Below are 27,121 nucleotides of genomic sequence, written 5' to 3'. Positions count from 1 at the left end.
TCATGGTGAGTCAACAATATTGCAATCCCAAGCTCTGCCAGTTGCACTAGCTTCGGCAACTGGGGTATTTCATTGAATCACTATTGGTGACTGCTGTTTCTCTACAGAGTGCAACATCATTCACGCTTTCCTTGCATGGACAGCTGCATAACCACAGTCAGTCCACGCAAGGAGTTCTAACTTCTTCATGACTCACTATAAATTTACTATAAATTTACTATCTGGGATTACTGTCACTGCCATAAATCCCTTATACAACACTTTTGGACACCACAGTCACAATGACCTTCCTGTCCAGCAACCGCGCAGACTTTCTAATAAATTCCTACATGTCCCTGCGCGCATATTCCATAACCTCAGCCCCTCAATTCTTCGTTGTCGGGCTATGGGGGTTTTTCACTATGCACTTTCCTCATAGATCCAAAACTGCTATGGGTTAGGTTCAGTGAAATTCCATTATCAGTGGGTCTAAGCTGTTCAACCTCTCTCATCCCTCAGCTATATTACAGATCTAGAACCAAAACCTAGTCTGATCCTGCTCATGCTTGCATTTACTCAGGGTTGTAAGTTTGACCTAAAATCTTCTCAACCCAATATGTGTCTATTCTGCTCCAGGCAGAGTTTTACATAAATTTCCTGGAGCTTGTAGCCATGAGTTATACCCTTATGTCTTCCAATACTGCCTCTGCAACAAATCTTTGTGCATACAGACAGACAGCATAGGGACAATGTGCTTTCCAACACACAAGCACGCACAACATCTTAGCTGCTCTGCAAGGAAGCTGTGCAGCTCTACCCTTGGCCCTTGCTCACTCTACGCATCCTTGGGCCACTTATCCAAGAGACTTACTGAACGCACTAACAGACCTTCTCCATATAGGTTCCATCCTCTCGAATGGTCTCGGACTACCTGTGTGGCGAGAAAAATCTTCTGGTGCTGAGGTTAACCGAACTTGCCTTCCGTGTCCAAATCGAACCATGAGTGCACAGATTCTACTCCATACACATGTTTCCAATGCGTTCTCATAGATGCCGTTCTTCCATCAAGGGCCTCTTCTGCTGCCTCTTATAGCCAGCTCTCTTCTAATGCTGAACCGGGACGGGGTTCACTGTTCCTCAGACCCACGTCCTGGCCAAGACCAGTATACTTCCCATACTTCTCAGTCTATCACACCAGTAACCAATTTGCTTTCTCACCAGTCAGTCACAAATCGTAGACTCACTGATATTCTCAAGTACTGGTAGTGTAACAAAACCTTCCATACATAAATCCTACCATTCAAAATGGCATGATTTACCACATGATGCATACAAAAGGGTATTACCCTTTTTCTTTTTTCTACAGCACTCTTTTCTCTTGCTCCCTCGGATTCTGCTCCCCAGTCATCCTCCACATAGGTACACCTCTGTTCCAGTTGGTGTATCGTTTGGGAGTGGGGATACCCTATTAACGGTAAACCCCTTCTGAGTCAGCTTACTATGGATTATCCACTGATCAAGCCGCCTCTATTTTCACTAGTCACGGAATGGAACCTATATTTCGTGCTTATAAGTTTCAAACGTTCTCCGTTCCAGCCTTTCCATTCCTCTCATTTCACGGTATGACATGGGAAATTCTTTCCCTCATAAATGTCATTTCGGCCAACAGGGTCAGTGAGTTACACACCTTGCTACATACTCATTAGACCCTGTGTTCTTCCGTGACCGAGTGGTTTTACGTATTCAACTTCATATCTTCTTAAGGTAGACGTTGCATCTCACCTTACTCAGAATATACTCTGCCCATTTTTCCCAACACCTCTCTCTCACCAAAGCGAGAGGGTTTTTCCACTCCTTGGACAGTAATAGTGTACTTGCATTCTATCTAGATCGCACTACACTCCATAGGAATTCCACCTAACTCTTTCCTTCTGTGGCAAGATTCAACCTGCGAGTTCCACTGGGCAAACAGACCTATTCCTCCTAATTGACGGTCTGTATCTCTTTTCCTACCAACAAGCAGGCATTTCACTACAACACTGTGTGTAACCACACTTTGTTGCGTCCGTCCCAGCCTCAATAGCTTCCCCTCGGCCGCTGCTGCTTGTACATATTTATCAGGCTGCAACCTGGAGCTATCTCCATACCTTCGCAGCCCATTATTGCTTAGATACGACTAGCCGGCATGCTCCATGTTTGGCCAGTCCGTCTACTCTTATTCTTTTCGGTTTAACTACCCAACATCCTTCCACCAACCCGTTACGGGTTTCAGGATGCCCTCCGTTCCAAATTCCACCCCCGTCATTGCGCCTTTTGCGCTGCTTGGTTGCATTTGGTGCACTCTCGGGCATCCTCAGCTCGGTACTCACCCATATGTGAGGACTACCATCCTGCTTGTCCTGTGAGAAAGCAAGTGTTGCTTACCTGTAAAAGGTGTTCTCACAGGACAGCAGGATGTTAGTCCTCATGAAACCCACCCGCCACCCCGCAGAGTTGGGTCTGTATACGTTTTTACTTTTATTTTAGTTTCGCTTGCGCTTTTAGCTATAAGACGAGACTGAGGGAGACACCTCAGTCTCTTTGTAGAAAATTTGACAGAAATGTTTTCCATACAGTGCTCCATCCTGTGACATCACCCATATGTGAGGATTAACATCCTGCTGTCCTGTGAGAACACCTATTACAGGTAAGCAACACTTGCTTTCTCCAAGTTCTCCCCCAGCCTGACCCCTAGATATTTCACACACACCCTGGCCCACTTAAAGGGTAAACTTTCCTTCAAACTATCTACTAGCACACTTTCACGGGTCAGGTTCAAAATTTCTGATTTGTCTTTATTAACCTTAAATCTGTTGCGCTGGAAGGTGGACACTTGTCCTGGAGCAGTGGAGAACGGCTCCCTGGTAGGGACCAGGAAGCAGGTGCTCCTGCTCTGTCTTGCTTCCTGGAGGCGGAGCACAGACAGAGACAGAGGTTAGGATGAGCTTCACCACTGGAAGCCTGCGGTCACCCCAGGTGGAGCCCGTAGGGACCCGGGCCGCTTAGACTTAGGTGGGCCTCACAGGGTCTCCTGGAGAGGTAGCAGAGAAGCGTGTCCACGAACAGCAAGGGAGCGCGGTCGGACTCTAGGCTGTAGGTCTGGTGGAGCAAAGAAGACCAGGACAGCGTAGGCGATGACAAGGCAAGGAACAGAGCCAGAATTAGGAGATGTGGTCAATGGCAGCCGAGGTCAGAATCCGAGGATCAGTCCGAGGAGTAGTCAACGAGGCAGGGGTCAGGATCCGGAGGTCAGACGAGGTCACAAGGCAGGCAGAGGTCAGGATCCAGGCAGCTGACAGAATGGTCAAGGAGCAGGCTGAGATCAGTACCAGAGAGACAGTCCGAGGGTACTACCTGTGGAGACAGGACAGACAGACGCTGGAACAGAAGGACACTGGAACAAGACTGGAACACAGAGGCAACTAGTACACATGCAGTGCCGACCCGATTGCCAAGGCAAGGAAGTGCAGGCAGGGACTTCCTTATATTGAACATTCTATCAGGACGCGCCGCGGAGCTAGGACCCGCCCCTGGCCCTACAAGAGGCCAGGTCCGTGCGCACGTGCACATAGGGGCATAACCAACACCACTGGAGACGCCGAACTCTGGCATGAGGCCTGGTACGCAGTGGAAGGCCAGCGACCACCGCCACGGGTCGCTAAGGCCTGGAGGAGCTTGCGGCTGCCACTGGGGAGTCCAACCCATGACCTGCAGATGAGCTAGCGAGGTGAGCAGGGCCATGCATGGGCCAGGCGCAGATGGGGTGCGTTACAGTACCCCCCTTTTAGGCCTCCCTCTACGCGGCCGTGGGTTTTCAGGATAAGTCCTATGGAAGGTTCTGAGGAGCTCTTTATTGAGAATGTTGTGGGAGGGTTCTGGACTCCAAATCTTCATTTAATCTCCAAAATTTCTGTCACAATTGCTCTTTATTTATTTTCAATTCCACCCACACTGGTGCGTGGTCAGACCACATTATGTTGCCAATACCCACATCTGAAACTTTCACCCCCCCCATTATAATGTGCTCTTCTGCCCAAACTAGAATGGTGTTAGATAATGCGTCTGAATAGTTTCCCTGATTAGTGTTAGGAGTGTACACGCATGTTTTTGATGTATTTAGGGCGAGGTGGAGGTGTTACGTCGGTCGAACACGGAGGCCGTGGCCGACCGTACTCACCTGCCTTTGCAGCGGGTCAGAGACACCGAGAGGCCTTCCTCCAAGGAAGGAGCGCTGCCGCTGCTGAAACCCCACACCCTGATGTCACCCAGACGTGTGCAGCGACGTCAGCCTTTCCTTTTAAAGGGGCCAGCGTGAGAAAGACCTGGGCCAGCCCCAGAAGTTCCTCACTTTGGTGGGGGTATTTAGCCAGCTTTCTACTGCTAACCTGCAAGTTAGCAAGGATTGGACTTGTCCGGTCTATGCTACTCTGCCGCTTCCTGGTGCCGCTGGAAGCTCTACCTTGCCCTTCGGGGTATTCTTTAACCTGGGTACCCGCTCCTTGGGCACCCTCTGCTTTCCTTTCAGTTGCCTTACTGGGATCAGGTACTCGCTCCTCGAGGGCCTGATCTCCCTGCCTTGGTGCCTGTTACTATCTACTTCAGCCTGGTGGAATCGCTGACCTTACAGCTACCATCTAGTGAGTAATCTAATTCTCAGTCTATCTCATCTACAGCATTGCCATGCTGGGAAGCCTTCACTGGAATCTCCCTATACCAACTTGTTGAGACGGGTTCCCTTTGCCGAGGGTCCCTGGACTGCTACCTCTGGATCACCTCACTACTGCCACCTCTGGTGGTATACTACAAGCTGTATAATAAAAGATCTAACTCCATGTTTGTGCGTCCCGAGTCTAGCCCGGTACTGTGGCTCCCCAAGGGGCTCCTCTCCATGGGCATGGTCATCTGTCACAGTACCCAAGAATCCACCCAAACACCGCTAAACCATAACAGATTGCTGACTCCATGGATTCGGCTCAGACCTCCGCTCTTCAGGCCATCCCTGGCCTGGCATAGAAGAATCAAGAGCAACAAAGATTCCTGGAGGCATTATCCACCTCTGTGGATTGATTGACTTGCAATCCGAAGATTTGAAAGTGCTCCAGTCACTCCCCAGTCTCCTTCAGAGGGTCCAAAGCCTTCAGACCTCAGTAGAACTAATAATGGCAGATGTTCATCTTCTGACCCTCTGCCAGGATCTCCTGCAGAAGATGGACCTAACTTCTCCCATATCAGCTGCTTCTACAGTGGGCCCAGGAGCCCATCATGCAGCGATTTCTCTACCTAACCCCCCCCCCCCCCCGTTACTCTGGGGATCCTAAGCGCTGTCAGTGGTTCTTAAACCAGTGCCATAGGCACTTTACCCTTCAACCATCACTGTTTCCTAATGATTTGATTAAGACGACCTTCATCCTCTCCCTGTTAGATGGTAAAGCTCTGGCTTGGGCCTCAACCTTATGGGAGCACTCTGATCCTTTGCTATCTGATCTGCCTCAGTTTGTTTCTGCCTTCAAACAGGTGTTCGAGGAGCCCGGCAGGCTGCCAGCCATGGGTGCTGATATCCTTCATCTTTGACAGAGCTCTCGACCCCTAAGTGAATATGCCATAGAATTCCACACTATGGCTTCAGAATTAAACTGGCAGGGGAACAGTTTAAATACCATATTTTTGGATGGCTTATTTCCGCAGATTAAAGATGAACTGGTGGCACGGGACCTACCCGCCACCCTGGAGGGACTTATTATACTCACAGGGAGGATAGACCGGAGGTTACAGGAATGAGCCCAAGAGGGTCATAAAGGGAGATGAGGGTATTTTTTGGATTCACTCTTCCGTCCCGAGGAGCCTTCATGTCCTGTAGAAGAACCAATGCAACTGGGCCGGACCCAAGTTTCGGCGGCCGTAACCGCACCCTACATTTAAGCAGTCATCTCTGGTAATGATGGATCTTCTGTTTCTCCACCTATGCTCCATAGATCGATGGCACTTTGTTCTAAGTCGACTGAAGTTATAACCTTCAGCCCTTCTATGGGTTCATCCCCTTTTCTTTTGCCTGTGTCAGTGGAGCTGTCTGCCACCAGGGTTTCCTCACAGGCTCTGGTAGACTCGGGTGCTGGGGCAAACTTTATCCGGCAGGACCTGGTGGATCATGTGGTCTCTTTACCTCGCTGGTGGAACCCCCATTGGTTCTCTCGTCTGTTCATGGGAATCCCCTTCCGGGAGAAGTCACACGGATCACTCAACAGTTGTCATTAAGAATCGGAACATATCATGTTGAACACCTTTCCTTCTTCGTCCTACCCAAGGCTGTGAGCCCTATAATTCTAGGGTTATCTTGGTTACAGAGACACCAGCCTCAGTTCGACTGGTCTTCTCTGACCAGATTCAGTGGGGACCTCACTGTGCGGGAACCTACTTTGAAATTCTAGAACCATCCCGGTCTATGAAGATGGCTGTCCTCGACTCTCCCTATTGGAATCCATGCTTCCTCAAGGGAGAGTCGAGAAGGATCCCTGGGGAGCCGAATCATCAGGGATACTCAATTCACTGGATGTGTCCCAACACAGTTGAATTATAAGACCTTAGAGAACGAGGAACTGGTGAAGTCTCCCAAGGCCTGTTAGCCATACTGGCGTATAAGGAACAGGAGATCCAACATCTACACACTCTTTTGCAGCAGAAAGGTACTTGAGGGGTTTTCACTGTGTCTTCATCAACTACAGAAGGAGTTAATAAACATGTGGATAAAGGTGAACCTGTAGATGTAGCATACTTGGATTTTCAGAAGGCATTTGACAAAGTTCCTCATGAGAGGCTTCTAGGAAAAGTAAAAAGTCATGGGATAGGTGGCGATGTCCTTTTGTGGATTGCAAACTGGCTAAAAGACAGGAAACAGAGAGTAGGATTAAATGGACAATTTTCTCAGTGGAAGGGAGTGGGCAGTGGAGTGCCTCAGGGATCTGTATTGGGACCCTTACTTTTCAATATATTTATAAATGATCTGGAAAGAAATACGACGAGTGAGATAATCAAATTTGCAGATGACACAAAACTGTTCAGAGTAGTTAAATCACAAGCAGATTGTGATAAATTGCAGAAAGACCTTGTGAGACTGGAAAATTGGGCATCGAAATGGCAGATGAAATTTAATGTGGATAAGTGCAAGGTGATGCATATAGGGAAAAATAACCCATGCTATAATTACACAATGTTGGGTTCCATATTAGGTGCTACAACCCAAGAAAGAGATCTAGGCGTCATAGTGGATAACACATTGAAATCGTCGGTTCAGTGTGCTGCGGCAGTCAAAAAAGCAAACAAAATGTTGGGAATTATTAGAAAGGGAATGGTGAATAAAATGGAAAATGTCATAATGCCTCTGTATCGCTCCATGGTGAGACCGCACCTTGAATACTGTGTACAATTCTGGTCGCCGCATCTCAAAAAAGATATAATTGCGATGGAGAAGGTACAGAGAAGGGCTACCAAAATGATAAGGGGAATGGAACATCTCCCCTATGAGGAAAGACTAAAGAGGTTAGGACTTTTCAGCTTGGAGAAGAGACGGCTGAGGGGGGATATGATAGAGATGTTTAAAATTATGAGAGGTCTAGAACGGGTAGATGTGAATCGGTTATTTACTCTTTTGGATAATAGAAAGACTAGGGGGCATTCCATGAAGTTAGCATGGGGCACATTTAAAACTAATCGGAGAAAGTTCTTTTTTACTCAACGCACAATTAAACTCTGGAATTTGTTGCCAGAGAATATGGTTCGTGCAGTTAGTATAGCTGTGTTTAAAAAAGGATTGGATAAGTTCTTGGAGGAGAAGTCCATTACCTGCTATTAAGTTCACTTAGAGAATAGCCACTGCCATTAGCAATGGTAACATGGAATAGACTTAGTTTTTGGGTACTTGCCAGGTTCTTATGGCCTGGATTGGCCACTGTTGGAAACAGGATGCTGGTCTTGATGGACCCTTGGTCTGACCCAGTATGGCATTTTCTTATGTTCTTATGTTCTTACACCGGACTCCGTGAAATCTTTACAAGAGACACTGGATAGACCTTCCTTCCAGCATACCATGGAGACACACAGTTTGGATTCCTATGATAGCGAACAGGACTGGACTACTGAGGATGACGTGGACTGCACAACAGGTGATAATAACCCATCGGAGGGGGCTCTTGAAGAGGGGGTACTGTTACGTTGGTCGACCACGGTGGTCATGCCCGACCATACTCAGCCACCTTTGCAGCGGGTTGGAGACGCCGAGAGGCCTTCCTCCGAGGAAGGAGCGCTGCCGAAGCCCCACCCCCTTACGTCGCCTAGACGTGCGCAGCGACGTCAGCCTTTCCTTTTAAAGGGGCCAGCATGGGAAAGACCTGGGCCAGCCCAGGAAGTTCCTCACTTCGGTGGGGGTATTTAGCCAGCTTTCTACTGCTAACCTGCGAGTTAGCAAGGATTGGACTTGTCCGGTCTATGCTACTCTGCCGCTTCCTGCTGCCACTGGAAGCTCTGCCTTGCCTTTCGGGGTATTCTTTAACCTGGGTACCCACTCCTCGGGGGCCCTCTGCTTTCCTTTCAGGTGCCTTACTGGGATCAGGTACTCGCTCCTCGAGGGCCTGCTCTCCCTGTCTCGGTGCCTGTTACCATCTACTTCAACCTGGTGGAATCGCCGACCTTACAGCTACCATCTAGTGAGTAATCTGATTTTCAGTCTATCTCATCTACAGCATTGTCGTGCTGGGAAACCTACCCCGGAATCTCCCTAGACCAACTTGGTGAGACGGGTTCCCTCTGCCGAGGGTCCCTGGACTACTACCTCTAGATCACCTCACTACTGCCACCTCTGGTGGTATACTACAAGCTGTAGAATAAAAGATCTATCTCCATGTTTGTGCGTCCCGAGTCTAGCCCAGTACTGTGGCTCCACATGGGGCTCCTCCCGTGGGCGTGGTCATCTGCCACAGTACCCAAGAATCCACCCAAACATCGCTAAACCATAACAGGAGGTTAGTGAGGAGGAGATTTATAGCGGTAAGGCAGTTTTCCCAGGTTTTGAGGGAATTGGATAGGGAGTCGCTAATGGGGATGAGGATTTGGATGTCGTCTGCGTACATAAAGTGAGTGAGGCCGAAATCAGAGAGGATTTGGCAAAGGGGCAGCAGATATATGTTAAAAAGGGTGGAAGATAGTGAAGATCCTTGGAGGACGCCTTGAGTTAGTTGGATAGGTGTGGATTCAGTGTTTCCTATTCTGACTTTATAGTGTCTGTTCTCAAGATAAGATTTAAACCAGAGCAGGCTGTTACTGTGATGCCGATTTCTGTGAGATGGTTAATTAGGATGTTGTGGCTTATGGTGTCAAAGGCAGAGGAGATGTCAAGCAAGATGTCAAGCAAGGTGAGGATGTAGGAGTGGCCTTGGTCTAGTCCTTTGAGGAGAGTGTCTGTGAGGGAGATTAGATTTTAACACCAAACCTGATATGCCAAATTCCTGGAGTCTGTATGCCGTGATTGATCGAATTGAAGGCTGCAGATATATCAAGGGAAACTAGAAGAAACTGCTGTCCAGAATCTAAGCTGAGTCTAAGTGTTGCATCCGTCGCTGCTAAACGCCCTCACTCCATCCTCTTTACCTCTGTGGCGACTCCCTCCGGGTCTGATGGACGGTTAGCTGCCGCGGCGTCTTCTTGCCGTCTCCCTCCGGTGTCCACGGACTCGCTTGACGCTGCGGATCCACCAAGTTGCCTGATGACGTAGGGCGCGCGCGCACGCTCCGATTGATTTACCAGCAGGGGCGCGAACCTCAGTGGTTTCCCCCTGGGATGACGTCATCCGCTTCCAATATAAAAGGTCTCAGTATTCGCTAACGAATCGAGTTAGCAAGGGGATTGTTTCGGCTTTTCTCCCAAGCTACTCTGCCTCCTCGGACTTACCAGGGGTACCCGCTCCTCGGGGGCCTTGCTCTCTTTTCTTTATTTCAGATTGCAGATAGGAACCGGTACTCGCGCCTCGAGGGCCCATGTTCCTGAACACTCTGAAGATTCTCTACTGCCTGGAAGCTATCGCAGATACAGACATTTGTGAGTTACCATCGCTCTCTCAGAGCTTTCCCTGGAACCAGGTACTCGCTCCTCGAGAGCCTAACCCTTTCCAGCTACTGAGCTTCCTTAAGACCTTATGTGAGTTTTGTCATCCAGTTCTGGCTATGAACACAACATACCCTGTCTACTCACTCTCTATAGTTTTTCTACAGCTCAGCAACCCTGGGATCGCTGTTCCAGTACCTGAAGGACTTCAGCCCTGCCGGGCATATCACCTCACTACTGCCACCTCTGGTAGTTCTTCTAACCTGTCTAATAAAAGAATTATCTGTGTCTGTCTCCATACCCAAGCCTAGCCGGTGGTCCCTCTCAGGATATCCTCCTGGGGGCGCAGTCATCTGCCATCGGCCCAAGAATCCACCTATCTACATTCCTCTACATCTGAGTGCCCTCTCCAAGCACTCCGCTGGTAACAGATTGCTACTCCTTCCCATCAGGAGCCTTCAGCAACGGATTCATAACAGATTGCAACTCCGCAGTCTATACCTTAACGGTTTGTTAACTAGACCCTCTACAGGAGCTGAGCATATCAGTTTACAAACCCCTCCCACAGGAGCCGCTTCATAACAGATTGCTAACTCCTCCTTCCACAGGAGCCGATTCATACAGATCGCTAACTCCTCCCTTCTTGAGGAGTACAGCATAACAGATTGCTAACTCGTCCCTCTACTGGAGCCGATTCATAACAGATTGCTAACTCCTCCCTACTCAGGAGTCGATTCATAACACTAAGTATGTCCGTAAGAGAGAGAAGAAGGAGTTCTGTACTTAACATAAGGCAAAAACCGAATTAATGTGGATCGAGGAGTTCAGCTCTTTCAACAAAATCATTCAATAGTGTGAGGACCGCAGATTCTAACATTTTGGTGAAAAATGGGAGAGATGAAATTGGGCGATAATTATTGGGGTCAGATGGATCAAGAGAATGTTTTTTAGAAAAGGGTGTACAACTGCTTGCTTGAGTGAAGGTAAAACAAGACCTTCAGATAACGAAAGATTGATGAGTTTTGCAAAAATGGGTGAAAACATTCCGAGAAGATTTGAACCAAGCGGCAAAGCATATAAGGACAGAGAGTGTTGTTCGATTTAGAGATTAAAGTTTCAACTTCAGAAGAAGCAACTGTATCAAAATTACTCCTCTGGGAGGTAGGAGGAATGGGGGATTGAGAGTACCAATCTGGAAGATCTGTAAAAGAAGAGCAAATTTTTTCAACTTTCAATTTGAAAAAAATGGAAAACGAATCAGTGGATGGGATGTTTCGAGCTGGACCGTGTGAACCAGTTGGAGAGGTAAGATTTTTTGCAGGACCGATTTTGCTATAACCAGCCCCTCCTCCTGCCTTGCAGTCAAATCCACTGCCTGCTCATGTAAGCTCGCTTCAGCCTCTGCCACATGGTAACTGAGTGCCCCAACATCACCCTTCACTTCAGCCACCATCGCTCCAAACTCAGCCTGATCGTCACCATATCCAGTCACAATTCAGCGAACCAGCGTCGGAACTCTGCATGAGTAGGTTGTCTGTCATTTTCAGCCTCCTGCTCATTCCCTCCTTCTCGCAGCCTGCTCCTGCCGCCATGCGTTCAGACTCCTCTTCCACTTCCAGGCCCACTGTGCTGATTACCTCTTTACTTAACAAAGGAAAACTAATTCAGATCGGTTTTCTTTTTATTCTGCGCTATCTCCAGTCTTTTCTCTTTTGGGGGGGGGGGGGGGGGGTAGAACTCCAGGATCAAGTGTCCATTTTATAGGATGATGTCACTTCCTCCACCAAAGGGGGCATCTATCTTTTCAGCTCCTTGATTGAAGGATAGACCCAGAAGCCACAGTAAATCTGGCTCCCCCTACTTGAGCAGGTGGATCCTGTTCCAGATTTTAATCAAGGTTATCTGAGAAGAAATAGCCTTTTTTATACTTATGATTTTTAAGCAAATGTTTCTTTTATAATTTGGTTTCATAAAACTTCTTGGCATTCAAGCATGCAGCATGAAAGGGTCAGCATGGTGCATTGAGCAGAGGCTCTGAAGCATCAGTGCACATCTTTGACACATGGATCTGAGAGCATGGAGGTACAAGAGACACTGTACTGTCCAAAATGATCACAGCTGGAAGTGAGCTTAGTCTCCCATCCTATGACATTGTTACATTTATCTCCAAAGATCCAGTCAAGAGCCTTCGGATCTGAGCTCCAAAATGCTGTGGATGATGACCTCGATACTGTCATCTGCAATTTTTGATTTGAGTTGGGCAGGAAGATTAAGGAGGCATTCACTCTGTGCATCAAGCATATGCTGCCACTTGGTGTGTCAAGTGATTTATTGAGTATGTTGATGTCATCTCCAAATAAGGCGATATTCAGTAGCATAGCCATGCTGCTGAATATCTCTTGTAAGTTAACTGACTAATTTACATAGACATTTTGTTTTAAATATTGACCTCTCTATGTACTTTCAGAGGGCTTGGAAAATGTGGATGTGTGCAATATTTATTGCATTTACACTAGTTTAACTGTTGTAGACTATAAACTTATGACTGCTTTTTCACAAATTAATTTATGATTTCTTATTGAATCTGCTGATGCAAAATAAATAATACCATGGTACTTGTCATCAACAGATTAATGAAAGCAATTACTTAATTAATTAAAAATCCCACTGTTTCATTTAGTGTTATATGCTTTACAGATTTAAAATATTGATTTTAATGTACCAATACTTTGAATAATTTTGTGTTAAATTAGACCCCAGCTATGACAATATCACTGAGAGTGTGAAGATAAAAAATGAAGAAGCTGACGACCATGGCCAGGGAAGGAAGGACAGGTTTGAACTGCTCTTTTTTCCTGAAGAGGACACTGAGGAATGGATCTTCTTTCAGAAAGTGGTTGCTGCCATTCAGATGTGGTTCACTCTTTTTGGTTGGGCTGAGGGAAGTAATCCTGTTTCTATTCCACAGTCTCTGAGAAGGTAGTACTGTGATTCTTACACTATTTATTGGGATAGGGCATGCTTAGGACTTAATAACTCAAGGGGAGATATCTCTGTTGCGGTGGGCAGGGGAGATACTGAAAGCTCTTCTTTTTTTTGTGCACGTAACTCAAAAGGTTATCTGCACACAGGCTTTCAGTATGGACCTCACGAGTCTCACTTTTTCTAGCGTACAAGTTTTCAAGCAATATATATGACAATATGATTTCAAAACCTACTGAATCATTAAGAAACTGCTTTAATATTAATAAAGTCAGAAATCAGCACACACATTGAATCTGACTGGTCCACGGTGGTTATGATGTCACAAATGACCTCACAAAACTTTCTATGAGACAATTAGAAAGCACTATGTTTGACAGAAGTTGTGATTCCCACCCAACATATCTGCTTCCAAGGGACCCAGAATAAAGCAATGTAAAAACAATGACCTGATAACATTTTAAATTGATGCAGGATGTGTACTGCTGTTTTCTGTATGTGGTTTTCATATGCTACATGGTAGGGAAAGGAGACAATTTCCATGTAACCCTTTAGGTAAAGGCACACTGGCATATTGAGCCAGTCAAACATCCACATTCTGGTAAAAGTAATAGCAGGTTGAGGACTGAACCTGGCGTGGCGTGAATGGGCAGGGCGATTTTCATCACAGTCTAGCTGTGTTGAAATCGATTAACCTGCCTTGATTGCCCTAGGTGGGTTTAGTTCAAGCGAAGAAATGGTGAATGTACCTGACATTTTTAAAGTGCCTGTGCTCTTTTACCTTCTTGGGTAGGTGCAGAGTATGAGGGTGTTTTCAACGCATGCACTTTACACTAGGGATGTGAATCGTTTTTTGACGATTTAAAAAAATCGTCAGATATATTTTAAATCGTCAAAAATCGTTAAGAGTCGCGATACAATAGAAATTCCCCCGACTTATCGTGAAAAATCGTAAATTGGGGGAGGGGGGAGGGCGGGAAAACCGGCACATCAAAACAACCCTAAAACCCACCCCGACCCTTTAAAACAAATCCCCCACCCTCCCGAACCCCCCTCAAAAAGTTTTAAATTACCTGGTGGTCCAGTAGGGGGGGTCCCAGCGAGATCTCCCGCTCTCGGGCCATCGGCGCCATTTTGGCTGCCACTAATATAAATGGCGCCGATGGCCCGATAAAAAACCCCCCCACCCGACCGTCGGCCCCTATGACATAGTGAGGGCAAAGGTAGCGTCGGCGCCATTTTGAATACTGGCAATACGGCTGGAGTGCAGGAGGTCGCTCCCGGACCCCCGCTGGACTTTTGGCAAGTCTTGTGGGGGTCAGGAGGCCCCCCCAAGCTGGCTAAAAGTCCCTGGGGGTCCAGCGGGGGTCCGGGAGCGATCTCCTGCACGCAGGCCGTATTGCCAATATTCAAAATGGCGCCGGCGCTACCTTTGCCCTGTCACATGGTAAGGGCAAAGGGCCATCGGCGCCATTTTTTTTAGCGCAGCTGATAGCGTGGGAACGGGAGATCGCTGCCCGCGGCCCCCCTGGACCACCAGGTATGTGTAAAAGGTTTTGGGGGGGGTGTCGGGAGAGTGGGGGAGGCTAAGGGGGTAATTTTAAAGGGTCGGGGTGGGGTTTTTTTTTTTTATTGGCGCGGGCCTCACTAAAAAAAATTAGTGATGTGAATTGGAATCGGAACCGATTCCAATTCACATCTCGTAACGATCAGATTTCCCCCCCCCCACCCCCCCAGCCGAACCCGATCGTTAAAATGATCGGGCACACGATTCACATCCCTACTTTACACTGATTTTCAGTGAAAACTGCCCAGGTAATTCCTATCTGAAAATGAGCATAAAAGAAAGGCTCTAGAAGCACTTGCAGAGACTCTTTAAAAATTACCCACTATAAGGCTTGAAATTCTAATGATGCTTGAATATTTTATAATGTGCCAAACAGGTTAATAAAAGCCACTACATGTAGAAGTCACAATAGTTCTGTTTTATCCTAAACTCCTAGAAACAAGTCTGTTACAATGTATTTGCATGCATAAGTTTTTTGATCTGTTTTAGAAATCAATGTTTTCTCCCCTAGTGCTGTATTTAAAATCGAGACATCTAAAGCAGATGAAAAGATTGCTCAAAAACTCCTCATTGGCAAAGAGACAAGAACTATTTATGACATGCTCTTCTACTTGAGTGGAGAAATGCTTCCAGGAATTACTGAGAACCAGTCCTTATCCTCTGATCCCATAGAAAGAGTGGCGCAGCTCCACTGGCAGCATTCAACATTACTTACGTTTCTCAAGTAAGCACCTACCTTTGAGAATGTCAAGTCTATACAGACCAATGTGGTGAGTGGGAAGTTAGCGGGTAACTTTAGGACATTGATTTACCTGACCAGACACCTACTGAGATTTATCTGGATAGTGCTGAATATTAGAGATGTGAATCGGAACCAGTATCGGTTCTGATTCCGGTTCACATCTTGAAATTTTTATCTTGCAGTCCGATCGGGATTTTTTTTATCGGCTGCGCCCAAGCCGATAACCAAAAAATACAGCCGAATCTTTAAAATGAGTTTGTTAGTATCCCCCACCCTCTGGACCCCCCCCCCCCAAATTTTTAAATACCTGGTGGTCCAGCGGGGGGCCCGGGAGCATTCTCCCACGCTCAGGCCGTCGGCTGCCAGATAACAAAATAGCGCCGATGGCCCTTTTTCCCTTAGCATGTGACAGGGTATCCGTGCCATTGGCCGGTCCCTGTCACATGGTAGGAGCAATGGACGGCCGGCTCCATCTTTAAAAATGGTGCGGGCCATCCAGTGCACCTACCATGTGACAGGGGCCGACCAATGGCACCGATAGCCCCTGTCACATGGTAAGAGCAAAGGGCCATCGGCGCCATTTTGATTAGTGGCAGCCGACAGCCAGAGCACGGGAGAATGCTCCCGGGACCCCCGCTGGACCACTAGGTATTTAAAAAAAATTTTTGGGGGGGGGCCAGAGGGTGGGGGGATACTAACAAACTCATTTTAAAGGGTCAGGTTGTGTTTTTAGGTTATGTCCTTTCTTCCTGCCCCCCCCCCCCCATAACAATAAGAAAACCCACTAAATTAATCGTGGGGTTTCCTATCGCTATCGGGGACCCCCCGATATCTGACGATATTGAAAATATCGGACGATATTTTCAATCGTCAGATAAACGATTCACATCCCTACTGAATATCATCACTACCCGGATAGATTTAGGCCATGCCCATTGTATGCCCCCTTCCATATCTTTTTTTATCTGCAAAACTTTACCTGGGTAAAAAGTTACCTGGATAAAATTTTGCTAGTTGGTGGGGCAGGAAATTGAAATCTCTGGCTTTTTCCGGGTTACATAAATTACCCGGACAAACCATTTTCAGTATTGACCACTGTATTTATATTTCTTTGAGTACAAGCAGGATGGAAGTCCTCACATGTGGGTGATATCATCCATGGAGCCTGGCACCAAAAACCTATTTCAAAGTTTCTAGAACTTTGACTGAGCCTCAGTGAGCATGCCCATGCATGCATTATACCACGTGGTCACACATGGTCCCTTCAGGCTTTCTTTTTCTGTGGAGCCTTGTTGATTTGGTTTTTTGAGTCTTACTTTGGGAGTTTTGGCTTTGCTTTAAGTTCCCATGGGATTTTTTGGCTACTTTTGCGGGGTCTCGTAGTCTTTCTGTAGTATCCCTAGGTAGATTTTTCGAATGTTTCTTTAATATTCTTTTCACGGTCAGTTCCTTCCAGGTGGTGGTGCCCATCAGCCACTGATCGCCGCTGCCATCAAATTCGATTTAGTGTCCCTTTTATTTTGAGTCGATATGTCTTTGAGGGTCCTGTGATGCTCCTGAAGCATGAGGGCCATATCTATCATGGATCCCCATGATAAATGTGTTGTCTGCTTGGGGGCATTGTATGATGTCCGGGGTTGCCACAAGTATGTACAGGTTAGTCCGAGGAGGCAGAGTAGCTTAGGTGGCAAAACCCTTGCTAACTCGATGTGTTAACAAATTCTAAGACCTTAAATATCCGTCGTGGGTGACGTCATCTTTGGGGGACGCCCCCGAGGTTCGTGCTATCGCCGGTACTTCAGTCGGGGCCATGCGCGCGCCCCTAGGCCTCCATGAAAGATGGCGATTTGCAGTGTGGAGCCGGTCCAGGGACGCTGGAGGACCTCGGCAGGAAAACGCCGCAGCAGTCAATCTTCCCGCGGGCGAAGAGGGAGGCGCCAAGGAGGTGAGGAGGGCGGAGAGAGGGCGTCGGGAACCGACGGACACAACAGTATTGGCAAGGTTGACCGACTTGTATCAGCTTAATTACCAACCCTTGGTCAACAAAATCACCATAGACATAAGCAGGTGGAACCGGGGCACCTTTTCCTGGCTTGGTAGGATTGCAATAATTAAAATGAATGTCCTGCCATAATTTCTATATCTTTTTTCATCTTTACCTGTATATATCCCTGCATCAATACTCTGCAGCTGGCAGAAAAATATTTTTGATTTTATTTGGTGGCGGCGCCCCCAGACTGTCACGAAAGGAAATATACCTTCTTAAACTACAAGGGGGACTGGGGGTACCCCATATTCTGTGGTACTACAATGCATCACAATTGAGATCCCTGTTAGACTTTAACCACCATACGGCGCCTAAACAGTGGGTGCAAATTGAGCAAGCCATTTTAGGCCCCATGGCACTCACCGCTCTACCGTGGCAACCATGTAGCACCTGGCGCCCCGTTAAGGGCATTTCATGGTCCTTGGATGTCACCTTGCGTATTTGGAAGCAAAGCCAAAAACGGTTGGTTGGGGACCACAAGTATATTTACCAGACATCCCTTTTGCACAACATGCACCTACTGGCTGGCTATCAAACCCAGCAACTAAAGCCCTGGCAGGAGAAGGGAGTTACAACCATAGGTCATCTGATGTCCCAGGGTGACCTTCTCCCCCTTGATAGGATGGCGGACATATTCCATTTTGATCATTGCGACGTTTTGGCATATGTACATGTCACCCACTTTATATGTGCTAAAACTCTCCGTCTAGGCAGGTCACTGCTGGAGACCTTTTTTTTACATTGCGACACGATTAAAGGGTCTATATCCAAAGTGTATCAATTATTCCTCCCAGAGGAATCGGAAACTTGCAAATTTATAGTGAACTGGAAAACTGATTTGGGTAAACATCTGGGCGCTAAAATATGGGGAGAGATTATATGCACAGCCAGACGATGTTCCGTATCCGCCAGATTACAAGAGAACTGCTACAAAATGATCTATAGATGATACCTCTCCCAGATAAACTTCACAAGATTTACGCACATGTGCCAGAAGAGTGCTGGCGTAAATGCAGGGCTCGAGGCACTTATTTTCATATTTGGTGGGATTGCCCTAAAATAGTACCCTTCTGGGAAGAACTATTTACATAGCTTAGTAACCTCTTGGAAGTGACTTTGCCACATACAGCCAAAACAGCGCTGCTGCATGTATATCCTGAGGCTATAAATAAAGCCCAGCAGCAATTTTGCACCCAAATTTTCATTGCTGCCTGCAGCCTAGTAGCAATAAGATGGAAATCAGATCAACTGCCGAGGTTAAGTGAAGTGTACGGAAAATTACACTCATATTATTGTTTGGCCTCTTTAACCGCTGCCAAATGTAATAGAATGTCCTCCTTTCTGGTAAAATGGAAACCTTTTTCAGATTATATAACGAACCTGTAATACAGAAATGACGCTGCTTGTATGCAACACTATACTTGCCCTGAGAGACCTGCAGATATATTATTATGGATATGGATATGTAATTGTTGTACAATACGGAAATTGACTCAGAGGCTTTGACTCCACCATACGGGGGGATGGGAGGGAAGGGAGGGGACTTTGGGGGGGATTTATAATGTGTTATGTTTGTAAAAGTTGAATCTGTTTACATGGTTTAAGAAATGATTAAAAAAAAACTTAAATTTAAAAAAAAGAAATGATCCGTTGTCACCCACATGCTGATAATGTATCTAGTAAAGTAATAGCAGCATGAGACAAATTAGGAGCATCAACAAGAAAGTTCAAATCTCCTAAAACAACTATCTTAGATATATCAAAATTAGCATTCAACAATTGGGTCAGATCAATTGGGTCAGATCAATGGTCCATCAAGCCCAGCATCCTGTTTCTAACAGTGACCAATCCAATTCACAAGTACTTGGCAAGTACCTAAACATTAAACAGATCTCAAGTTACTGTTGCTTATTAATTAATAGCAGAAACGTATCCAAATCTTTTAAAACCTAGTTGCACTAACTTCCGTAACCACATCCTCCGGCAATGAATTCAAGAGCTTAACTATGTGCTGAGTGAAAAAAAATGTTCTTCGATTTGTTTTAAATGAGCTACTTCTAACTTCATGGAGTACCCCCTATTCCTTCTATTATCTGAGAGAGTAAATAACCAATTTACATTAACTTGTTCAAGTCCTTTCATGATTTTGTAGACCTCCATCATATCCCACCTCAGCCATCTCTTTTCCAAACTGAACAGCCCTAACTTCTTTAGGTCTCCCTTCTCTGCACTTGCTCCAGTGCAACTATATCTTTTTTGAGATGCAGCGACCAGAATTGCAGACAGTATTCAAGGTACGGTCTCACCATGGAATGATACAGAGGCATTATGACATCCACTGTTTTATTTGCCATTCCCTTCCTAATATTTCTAACATTCTGTTTGCTTTTTTGACTGCTGCAGCACACTGAGCCGACGATTTTAAAGTATTATCCACTACGACGCCTAGATCATTTTCCTGGGTGTTAACTCCTAAGATAGAACCTAACATTGTCCACATTAAATTTCATCTGCCATTTGGAAGCCTAGTCTTCTAGTCTCACAAAGTCCTCCTGCAATTTATCACAGTCCATTTGAGATTTAACTACTCTGCATAATTTTGTGTCATTCACAAATTTGATCATCTCACTTGTCATACCCCTTTGCAGATCATTTATATATATATATATATATATATATATATATATATATATATATATATATATATATCTTAAAAAGCATTGGTCCAAGAACAGATTCATGAGGCACTCCACTGTTTACTTTTTCCACTGCTACTTTTGTGTGTATATCTGCTATTTTTACATGGAAAACACCTTTGAAAATCTACTTCATAAAGTTGAATTTTTGCAGTGTAAATGGCTTTGAAATGTATTGTGATGGCTCACCGTCCATGAGGCCTCGAGCGCCGCTCCTCTGTCTCCAGTCCTGAGTCGCCACCAGTTGCCCCAGTCCCTGGAGTTCGCTGTGTTCACGTAACTCCCTGAGTCCGTGCCGCTGCTGGCCCTGGTTTTGCTGGGCTTCTGAGTTCCCTTCAGGCAGGGTTGGGGGTAAGCAGTTCCCCCAATCCCCAAAGACAACACAGAGAGAGGAATAGTTCCTTCAAAGCAGTTTAATAAGTAACAACTGGCTGCATTACATGGGGTTTGTCCCCTCCCCCTCCAGCCCTCTGGTTCCCCTACAAGCAGTGCTAGTTCAGAGCCATCATTTACCTCCTCTGCTCAGCACTATTACCAGCCCCCAACACCACAGGCCCTTTGAGAGTAAAGATTATACTTCCCCCCCCACCTGGATTACTCCGTATCCATGCATGAACTGGAGGACTCCTCTATCCCTGAACCTACCTCCATCTCCTCCTCCTCTGACTCCGAAGAGCTGGCTTTTTGTGGCCAGTTCCACCAAGGGGGCACGCTCTCTTCCTCCACCTCCATGGACTCATCGGTGTCTGCCTCATTAACCTCTATGCCTGCCACCTGTTCGCCTTCAGGCTTTCCTTCCCTGTCTGGTGGTGTTTCAGGGAAGCTGGGATTCGTAGTTCTTCTCTTCCCCTGCGCCCCCTGCTGTTTGGCTCTGGTACTCTTGTTGCACTTATAGTAGCTTGTCAGGTCCTGCCTGCGGCCGGGCTGCGCTACACCACAGTATTTATTTATTTAATTTATTTACATATTCAGCCACTGTGCGGCTCAGATTGTCATATAAACTAATCCCACTAATTTAGCCCATATATTCAGCAGCGCAGCCATTCCGATGAATATTTCTGGCTATTTGTAACATTTGGCTGGTTAAAAGGCTGATCTGCAACTGGCTGGAATCATTGGGCTGCCGATGCGGCGAAGGCGCTGCCATGTTGTGCCTTAGCAGGTGGCCCTTAGATGCTTGAACAGTGCGCTGTCATTATAGGCCTCACGGCAGGAAACGGAGGAGTGAGTGCGCACTAATCACATCACGCAGCTGGGTACATAAGCCCCAGCTGGATATATAAGCCCCAGCTGTCCCTAGTATTTCCTCAGCAACAGATACTCCTGCCTTGCGCAGTGCATGTTGTTTGCCTCTTCCAGCTTTGCGTTGTCCAGCATTTCAAGCCTTGCCTTGCCTTGACCAGCCTGCTTTGCACTAGCCCCAGCCTTGCCTCATTCCCACCCCTTGCCTGATCCTGTCTCAGTCCCTCGTCTGCCTGCTCTCCTGCTATTGACCTCTGCTTCAAACCTGGACTTCTCTCTTGTCTGTTGCCTGCCACTGATTTTTGCTTTGGATCTAGACTACACTCTGCTCGCTGCCTGCCCTGACCCTTGACCTGTATCCGGTGATTTGCTGATTGCTGCCTGCCCTGATCCCAGCTTGGCCCCAGACTCTCTCTTCATCTTTGCCCTGTGGGACCATTTCCTAAGCCCTGCTGGCCCCCGCAACCCAAAGGCTCAACCTGTGGGGAACAGGGTTGGTACAGGTGAAGCCCCAACTCTGTCCCAAACCAGGGCATGTCCACTAACTGTCTGAGTGGACCTAGTGGTTTCGCCTACTGGGCTGCGCCAATCATGGCACAGCACAAGGGCTCATGATCATTATACTATCTTAAAATTAGCCAGACAAGTTTATCTGGTTAACTTTAGAACATTTCTATGGGGCGACCAGAGAATATCGAAATTATTTGGATATCTTAGTCAGCTGACTCACTGCTTCCCAGTTACGCCCCCATAATGCCCCTAACTTATCTAACTTATTATCCAACTAGAATTTAGCCAGATAAATCCCTAAATCTTCATTTAGCCAGGTAATTCTGTGTAAATATGGCTAAATGCTTTTGAATATGGACCTCAAAGATTTCTATACCACCTTTTAGGTCAAAAAAGATCAATCAAGGTGGTGTACAAAAGCATATAATATATATAAAATATAAAAGCAACATAAAAGTATAATATCCTAATAAAAAAACATAAACTGCTATGTGGATAATAATGAGGCTCTCTAACGGTACAGAGTTCATTTTGAATAGGAAATGCCCCTGTGGCATGCACAATATGGGTACAGAGTACCCATGGACTTGCAGGCACACATTATGCACCAGAAAGTACCTGCCGAGATTTCTTAATAAAGCCCCATGCTCCCTTTCCCCATCCACTTTTCTCCGCGACTAAAAGTACAGACTGTGAACTGCAGTGAAGGGAATGGGGGCAATAATCAGACTGCATTTTTAAGCAAGTAAACATGTGTTTACTCCATGTACAACCATCGGATTATTATCCCCTATGTAGCAGAGAGATAAATCAAATATACTGATTCATGATCAACAAAGTTTCCCTGAATTTTTATTAAGAAGAAAAGAAGTGCTGAAATATAATAATTGGCATTAGAATTGAGGAGGAATATATGATATAGTAGTTTCTCATTCATCATTTTTATGGATTATTCTAGAATGCTTAGGTTCTATCTACATGCAAGAATTTATAAGGTTATATGCCACAAAATCTATCTTTCTGGAACTGTGAATGTGATTGAACTTTAAAAAATGCTAAGCATCTCTAAGACCAAGTATAGCAACACTGCTGTAGGCAAAGCTGAATATTTTCCCCTAATTGGTAATATTACTTTCAACTGCCATATAGCTGTAAAGAATCACACTGGCTAAACATTGAGAGTATGATTTTTTATCTGGCTAACTTTAGAACAGGTGTATGGGCTGACCAGAGTTAGCCAGATAACTTCGTCCATTTATGCCCTAGAAAAGCCCCTGACTTATCCAGCCAGATTTTAGCTGGATAAAAAAAGATCTAGCTCGAATTTAGCCGGATAAACATCCAAATATTCATTTAGCCAGATAACTGGCTAAATGCTTCTGAATATAACTGCAATATTTTTAGATTTCTTGGAAGTTTGGCAACCCTGTTATACTCCTGGGAATTCTGCTTCCTATCTTCCCCCTTCCCCAATCCTTGCATCTGCCTCCCTCCCTCCATCTCCCCTCTCAACATCCCTCCTCCCTCCTTTCCCTCATTTTCACATGCCTTTCCTGCCTCCCCAGAATCTCCCCTTCTCTTTTCTCCTCTCTTTTCCTGCATCTCTTCACCTTTCCCTCATTTCTCCTCTCCTCCCATAATATCTCACCTCTCTTCCCTTCTCCTCCATAATATATCCCCTTCTCTCTTCTCCCAACATCTTCCCTTTTCTTCCCTAATCTCCTCCAGCTTCCCCCATTTCTCATCCATTCTTTCATCCCCTATTCCTTCTCTGAACACCATCTTCCTCTTCCTACTGTTGTGGTTCCAGCCTAAACTTCTTTCCACATGTGGCCAGTGATGCTCAGGCCTCTCTCTCCACATCTCCATTGACATTTGAGCTCGGACCTCTCTCCACAAGTGGCCTGCAAAGTTCACACCCAGACACGGTCCCCATGACTTTGGTAACCAGGGCGCACTAGTGGTCTCACTGCAACCAACAATACTGGGACTATGCAGCATAATGCTCCCTGCTGGCCAGGGGGATGCAACAGGGCACAGAAACCCCTGCCTTCCTCCCCTCACACTTTTCCTTGCTCTTCTGTTGGTGATGTCTGGGAAATCTCAGCAGCCTTTCTGCCTTTGCTGCCACTGTATATTAAAAAAAGCCTTCCTCCTTGGGCCAGATTCAGAAGGGAGGGGTGTGTGCAAAAAAAAAAAATATGGCAGGCTGAAAAACAAACTTAGGGCCTCATTTTCCAAAGTATCTCAGGCCTGCGATACTTTAGAAGATGAGGGGCCAAAACGGGGGGAGGGCCTGCGCTAGCCGGCAGCGATCGTACCGTCGCGGTGCAATCGTTGCCGGTGTCGCACCCAATAGCGCCACCATAGGAGGTGTAGCTATTGGGAGCGAAATAGGCAGCGAAAAGGCACCTACCTTTTCGCTGTCCGCGGCGTCGGCGCAGAGTCGGCCCCGGTGATGCCCCGACTCCTCCTCTTCCGGGGCTGACTCCGCCCAATCCAGGTATCGCACGCGATAATGGACTTTTCGCGTGCGAAAGGTCCCTTATCGCGTGTGAGCGGCGTGGAAAATGAGGCCCTAAATGGGCCAGTTCTTGTCTATGGGCTGTAATTTGGAGATCACTGCCTCAGACCCTATTTTATTTTCCATTGATCCTGGATTACCCACAACTAAGATTCTTTGCTTATCCCAGGCTTTATCCCTCATTTCCCACAGCTTAGCCATCCCTCCCCCAAGCCAAGAATCTGCTATGCTTATCTCAGGTTTTATTACTCCTCCCACAGCTAAGGATCCTCTGTGCTTATCTCAGGCTTTATCTCTCACTTCCCCACAGCTAAGGATAATCTGTGCTTATCTCAGACTTTATCCCTCACACCCCCACAACTAAGTATCCTCTGTGCTTATCCCAGGCTTTACCCCTCACACCCCCACAGCTAAGTATCCTCTGTGCTTATCCCAGGCTTTTCCCCTCACTCCCCCACAACTGTCCTCTGTGCTTATCCCAGGCTTTACACCTCTGTCCCCCACAGCTAAGTATCCTCTGTGCTTATCCCAGGCTTTACTCTTCACAGCTAACAATCCTCTGCTTATCCCAGACTTTGCCCCTCACTCCCTCATAGCTAAGGATCTTTTATCTATAACCCAGGCTTTATCATTACTTCTGTGTAATTATCCGTGGCATTATTTATTTATTTATTTATTTTTATATACCAACATTCGAACTAGTATATCATATCGGTTTACAAAAAATAAACAGAGTTAATACAAAGAAATGGAGAATTTTTACAGTGTTTGTTAAGTAAAGGCTTAATATACATTAGTTATAGATTTGCGTGAAGGTGAAATCAATTGGAGTTACTATCACTCCCCCCACAGCAAAGGATCCTCTGCTTATCCCAAGGTTTACCACTCACTCCCTTACAGCTATGGATCCTCAACTTATCCCTGGCTTTTTCCCTCACTTCCCACAGCTAAGAATCCTCTGTCCCAGGCTTTCATGAATTCTGTCCCTGTTTTTGTCTCCATCAGCAAGCTGGGAGGCTATTGTATGCATCTCCCTCCCTTTCTGTGAATGAAATACTTTTTAATTTACTCATGTGTCTGCCTCTTTCTTGACTTATATTATGACCTTTTGTGGTAGAATGCATTAATTTTGTAGGAATTTATAGATCCAAAATGCAGGGATTTTGATTTTCTGGAACCATGTTTACATTTTGAAAAGACTCAATGATTTTCAAATGACCAGCTCCTACTGTTGTACGGAGGTAGTACCTGGATTTGACAATTGATTTGAAGAGTTTGTCTCTTGAATTTTCCCCCTGTTCTTTTGAGGTTATGTAATTATTATAATTTTCATGCTAAAAACATTTCAGTACTAAAATGCCCACTGTGCACTTTCTTCTGCCACTTAGTGTTGTGCCCGGTAATATGTAGCACCACGACAAAACCAACACCTGATTTCTTGCATCTATTGCAATGCATGCACTTCTCTTTCTGTTGATAATAGATTGAAGAAGGTGCTTATGTTGACTTCTGACATCCTACATTTTATCCTTTTAATAATAGCAGCTTAGGCTTAACATGCACAATTGGGATAAGTTGTCTTTGCATATCAATTGCTACTTTTACCTCACTGAAATATTAATTTGAAAGTGCCTGTTTTTGTCTGACCATCAATCTGATGGAGTGGCTTAGATATACCTTTGCTCTTTTATAAGTTCTTCATCCTCATATTACCATATTATCATGCTTAAGACAGCTGGCAGGCTTTGCTCAGTTAATATCCTGTGTCTGCTCTCTGTTATGTCCTATACCACAGTGTTGGTGATATTGCATCCGAAATAGCATTTTTCAATATTTAGTTGTGCTAAAATATTAGAAATAGTTCAATTACTAACAACTATTTAACACTACAGTGCTTTAGTGAGGCTTCTGACTTGGAGTACCACTGAAGTAAGCAGGATACATTTACTAATTTGATTTTTAGTTGGTTCATTGTGCACAAATATCTATTTAGCATGAACAGTATCTCCCACCTGTTATAGAATTTCCATACATGACAGGTTTCCCTCTAGATTGCTAGATAAATTTAGGGAAAATTAATTAAAATGGACAAGGTATTTGCTACTCAATGAAAGTTTCAACAGGGTTCAATTATAGAAACTAATTGACATCAATTATACAAAGGCTATGAGTAATAAATATTTAATGAAGCTTAGGTTTGGATTAAATTGTCTGAAGGAGGCTTATTTGATCTAAAGATATTTATATATCTAGTTCTCTATTGGAACTTGCAAGAAGAATGTGCAGCTCATTTTTACTGTTGTCATAATTTTGCTCTTTAATATGTACAAACTATTGGTGGTAGGCTTTCTTATACACTGTTCAGGCTTGTGGGAAGCTGAAACAATCTTTGTGCAGACAGAATATGCATTATTTAATTTATCCTCACAGCAGGATCTCATGCTTTGAAGGGGTTTTTATGTCATAGGAAATTGTTGCCAGAAGATGTGGTCAAGGCATCTAGTATTGTTGGGTTTAAAGAGGGTTTGGATAAGTTCATGGAGAAAATGTCCATAAACAATTATTAGCCAGGGAGAATAGGGAAAGCTACCGCTTATCCCTGGGAATGAGCAACAAGGACTGAATCTGATCTTTGGGACTGGCCGAGTACTTCCTAGTGATCCAGATTGGCCACTGTCAGAGACAGGATGCTAGCCTCGATGGA

The 27,121-nt window shown here is 45.7% G+C and overlaps 1 protein-coding gene across 1 annotated transcript in view; it reads left to right on the top strand.

Moving 5' to 3' along the window:
- Positions 1-27,121, top strand: part of CFAP47 (cilia and flagella associated protein 47) — a 1,765,744-nt gene that overhangs the window by 569,049 nt on the left and 1,169,574 nt on the right. Inside the window, exons 29-30 of the mRNA XM_029603108.1 lie at positions 12,861-13,086; positions 15,168-15,380. Coding sequence (XP_029458968.1) covers positions 12,861-13,086; positions 15,168-15,380 — 439 coding nt within the window. The remainder of the gene's footprint in view (positions 1-12,860; positions 13,087-15,167; positions 15,381-27,121) is intronic.

Source organism: Rhinatrema bivittatum, chromosome 5 (assembly GCF_901001135.1).
Source record: "Rhinatrema bivittatum chromosome 5, aRhiBiv1.1, whole genome shotgun sequence".
NCBI classification, from domain to species: domain Eukaryota; kingdom Metazoa; phylum Chordata; class Amphibia; order Gymnophiona; family Rhinatrematidae; genus Rhinatrema; species Rhinatrema bivittatum.
This window is presented reverse-complemented; position numbering and strand designations above follow the sequence as displayed.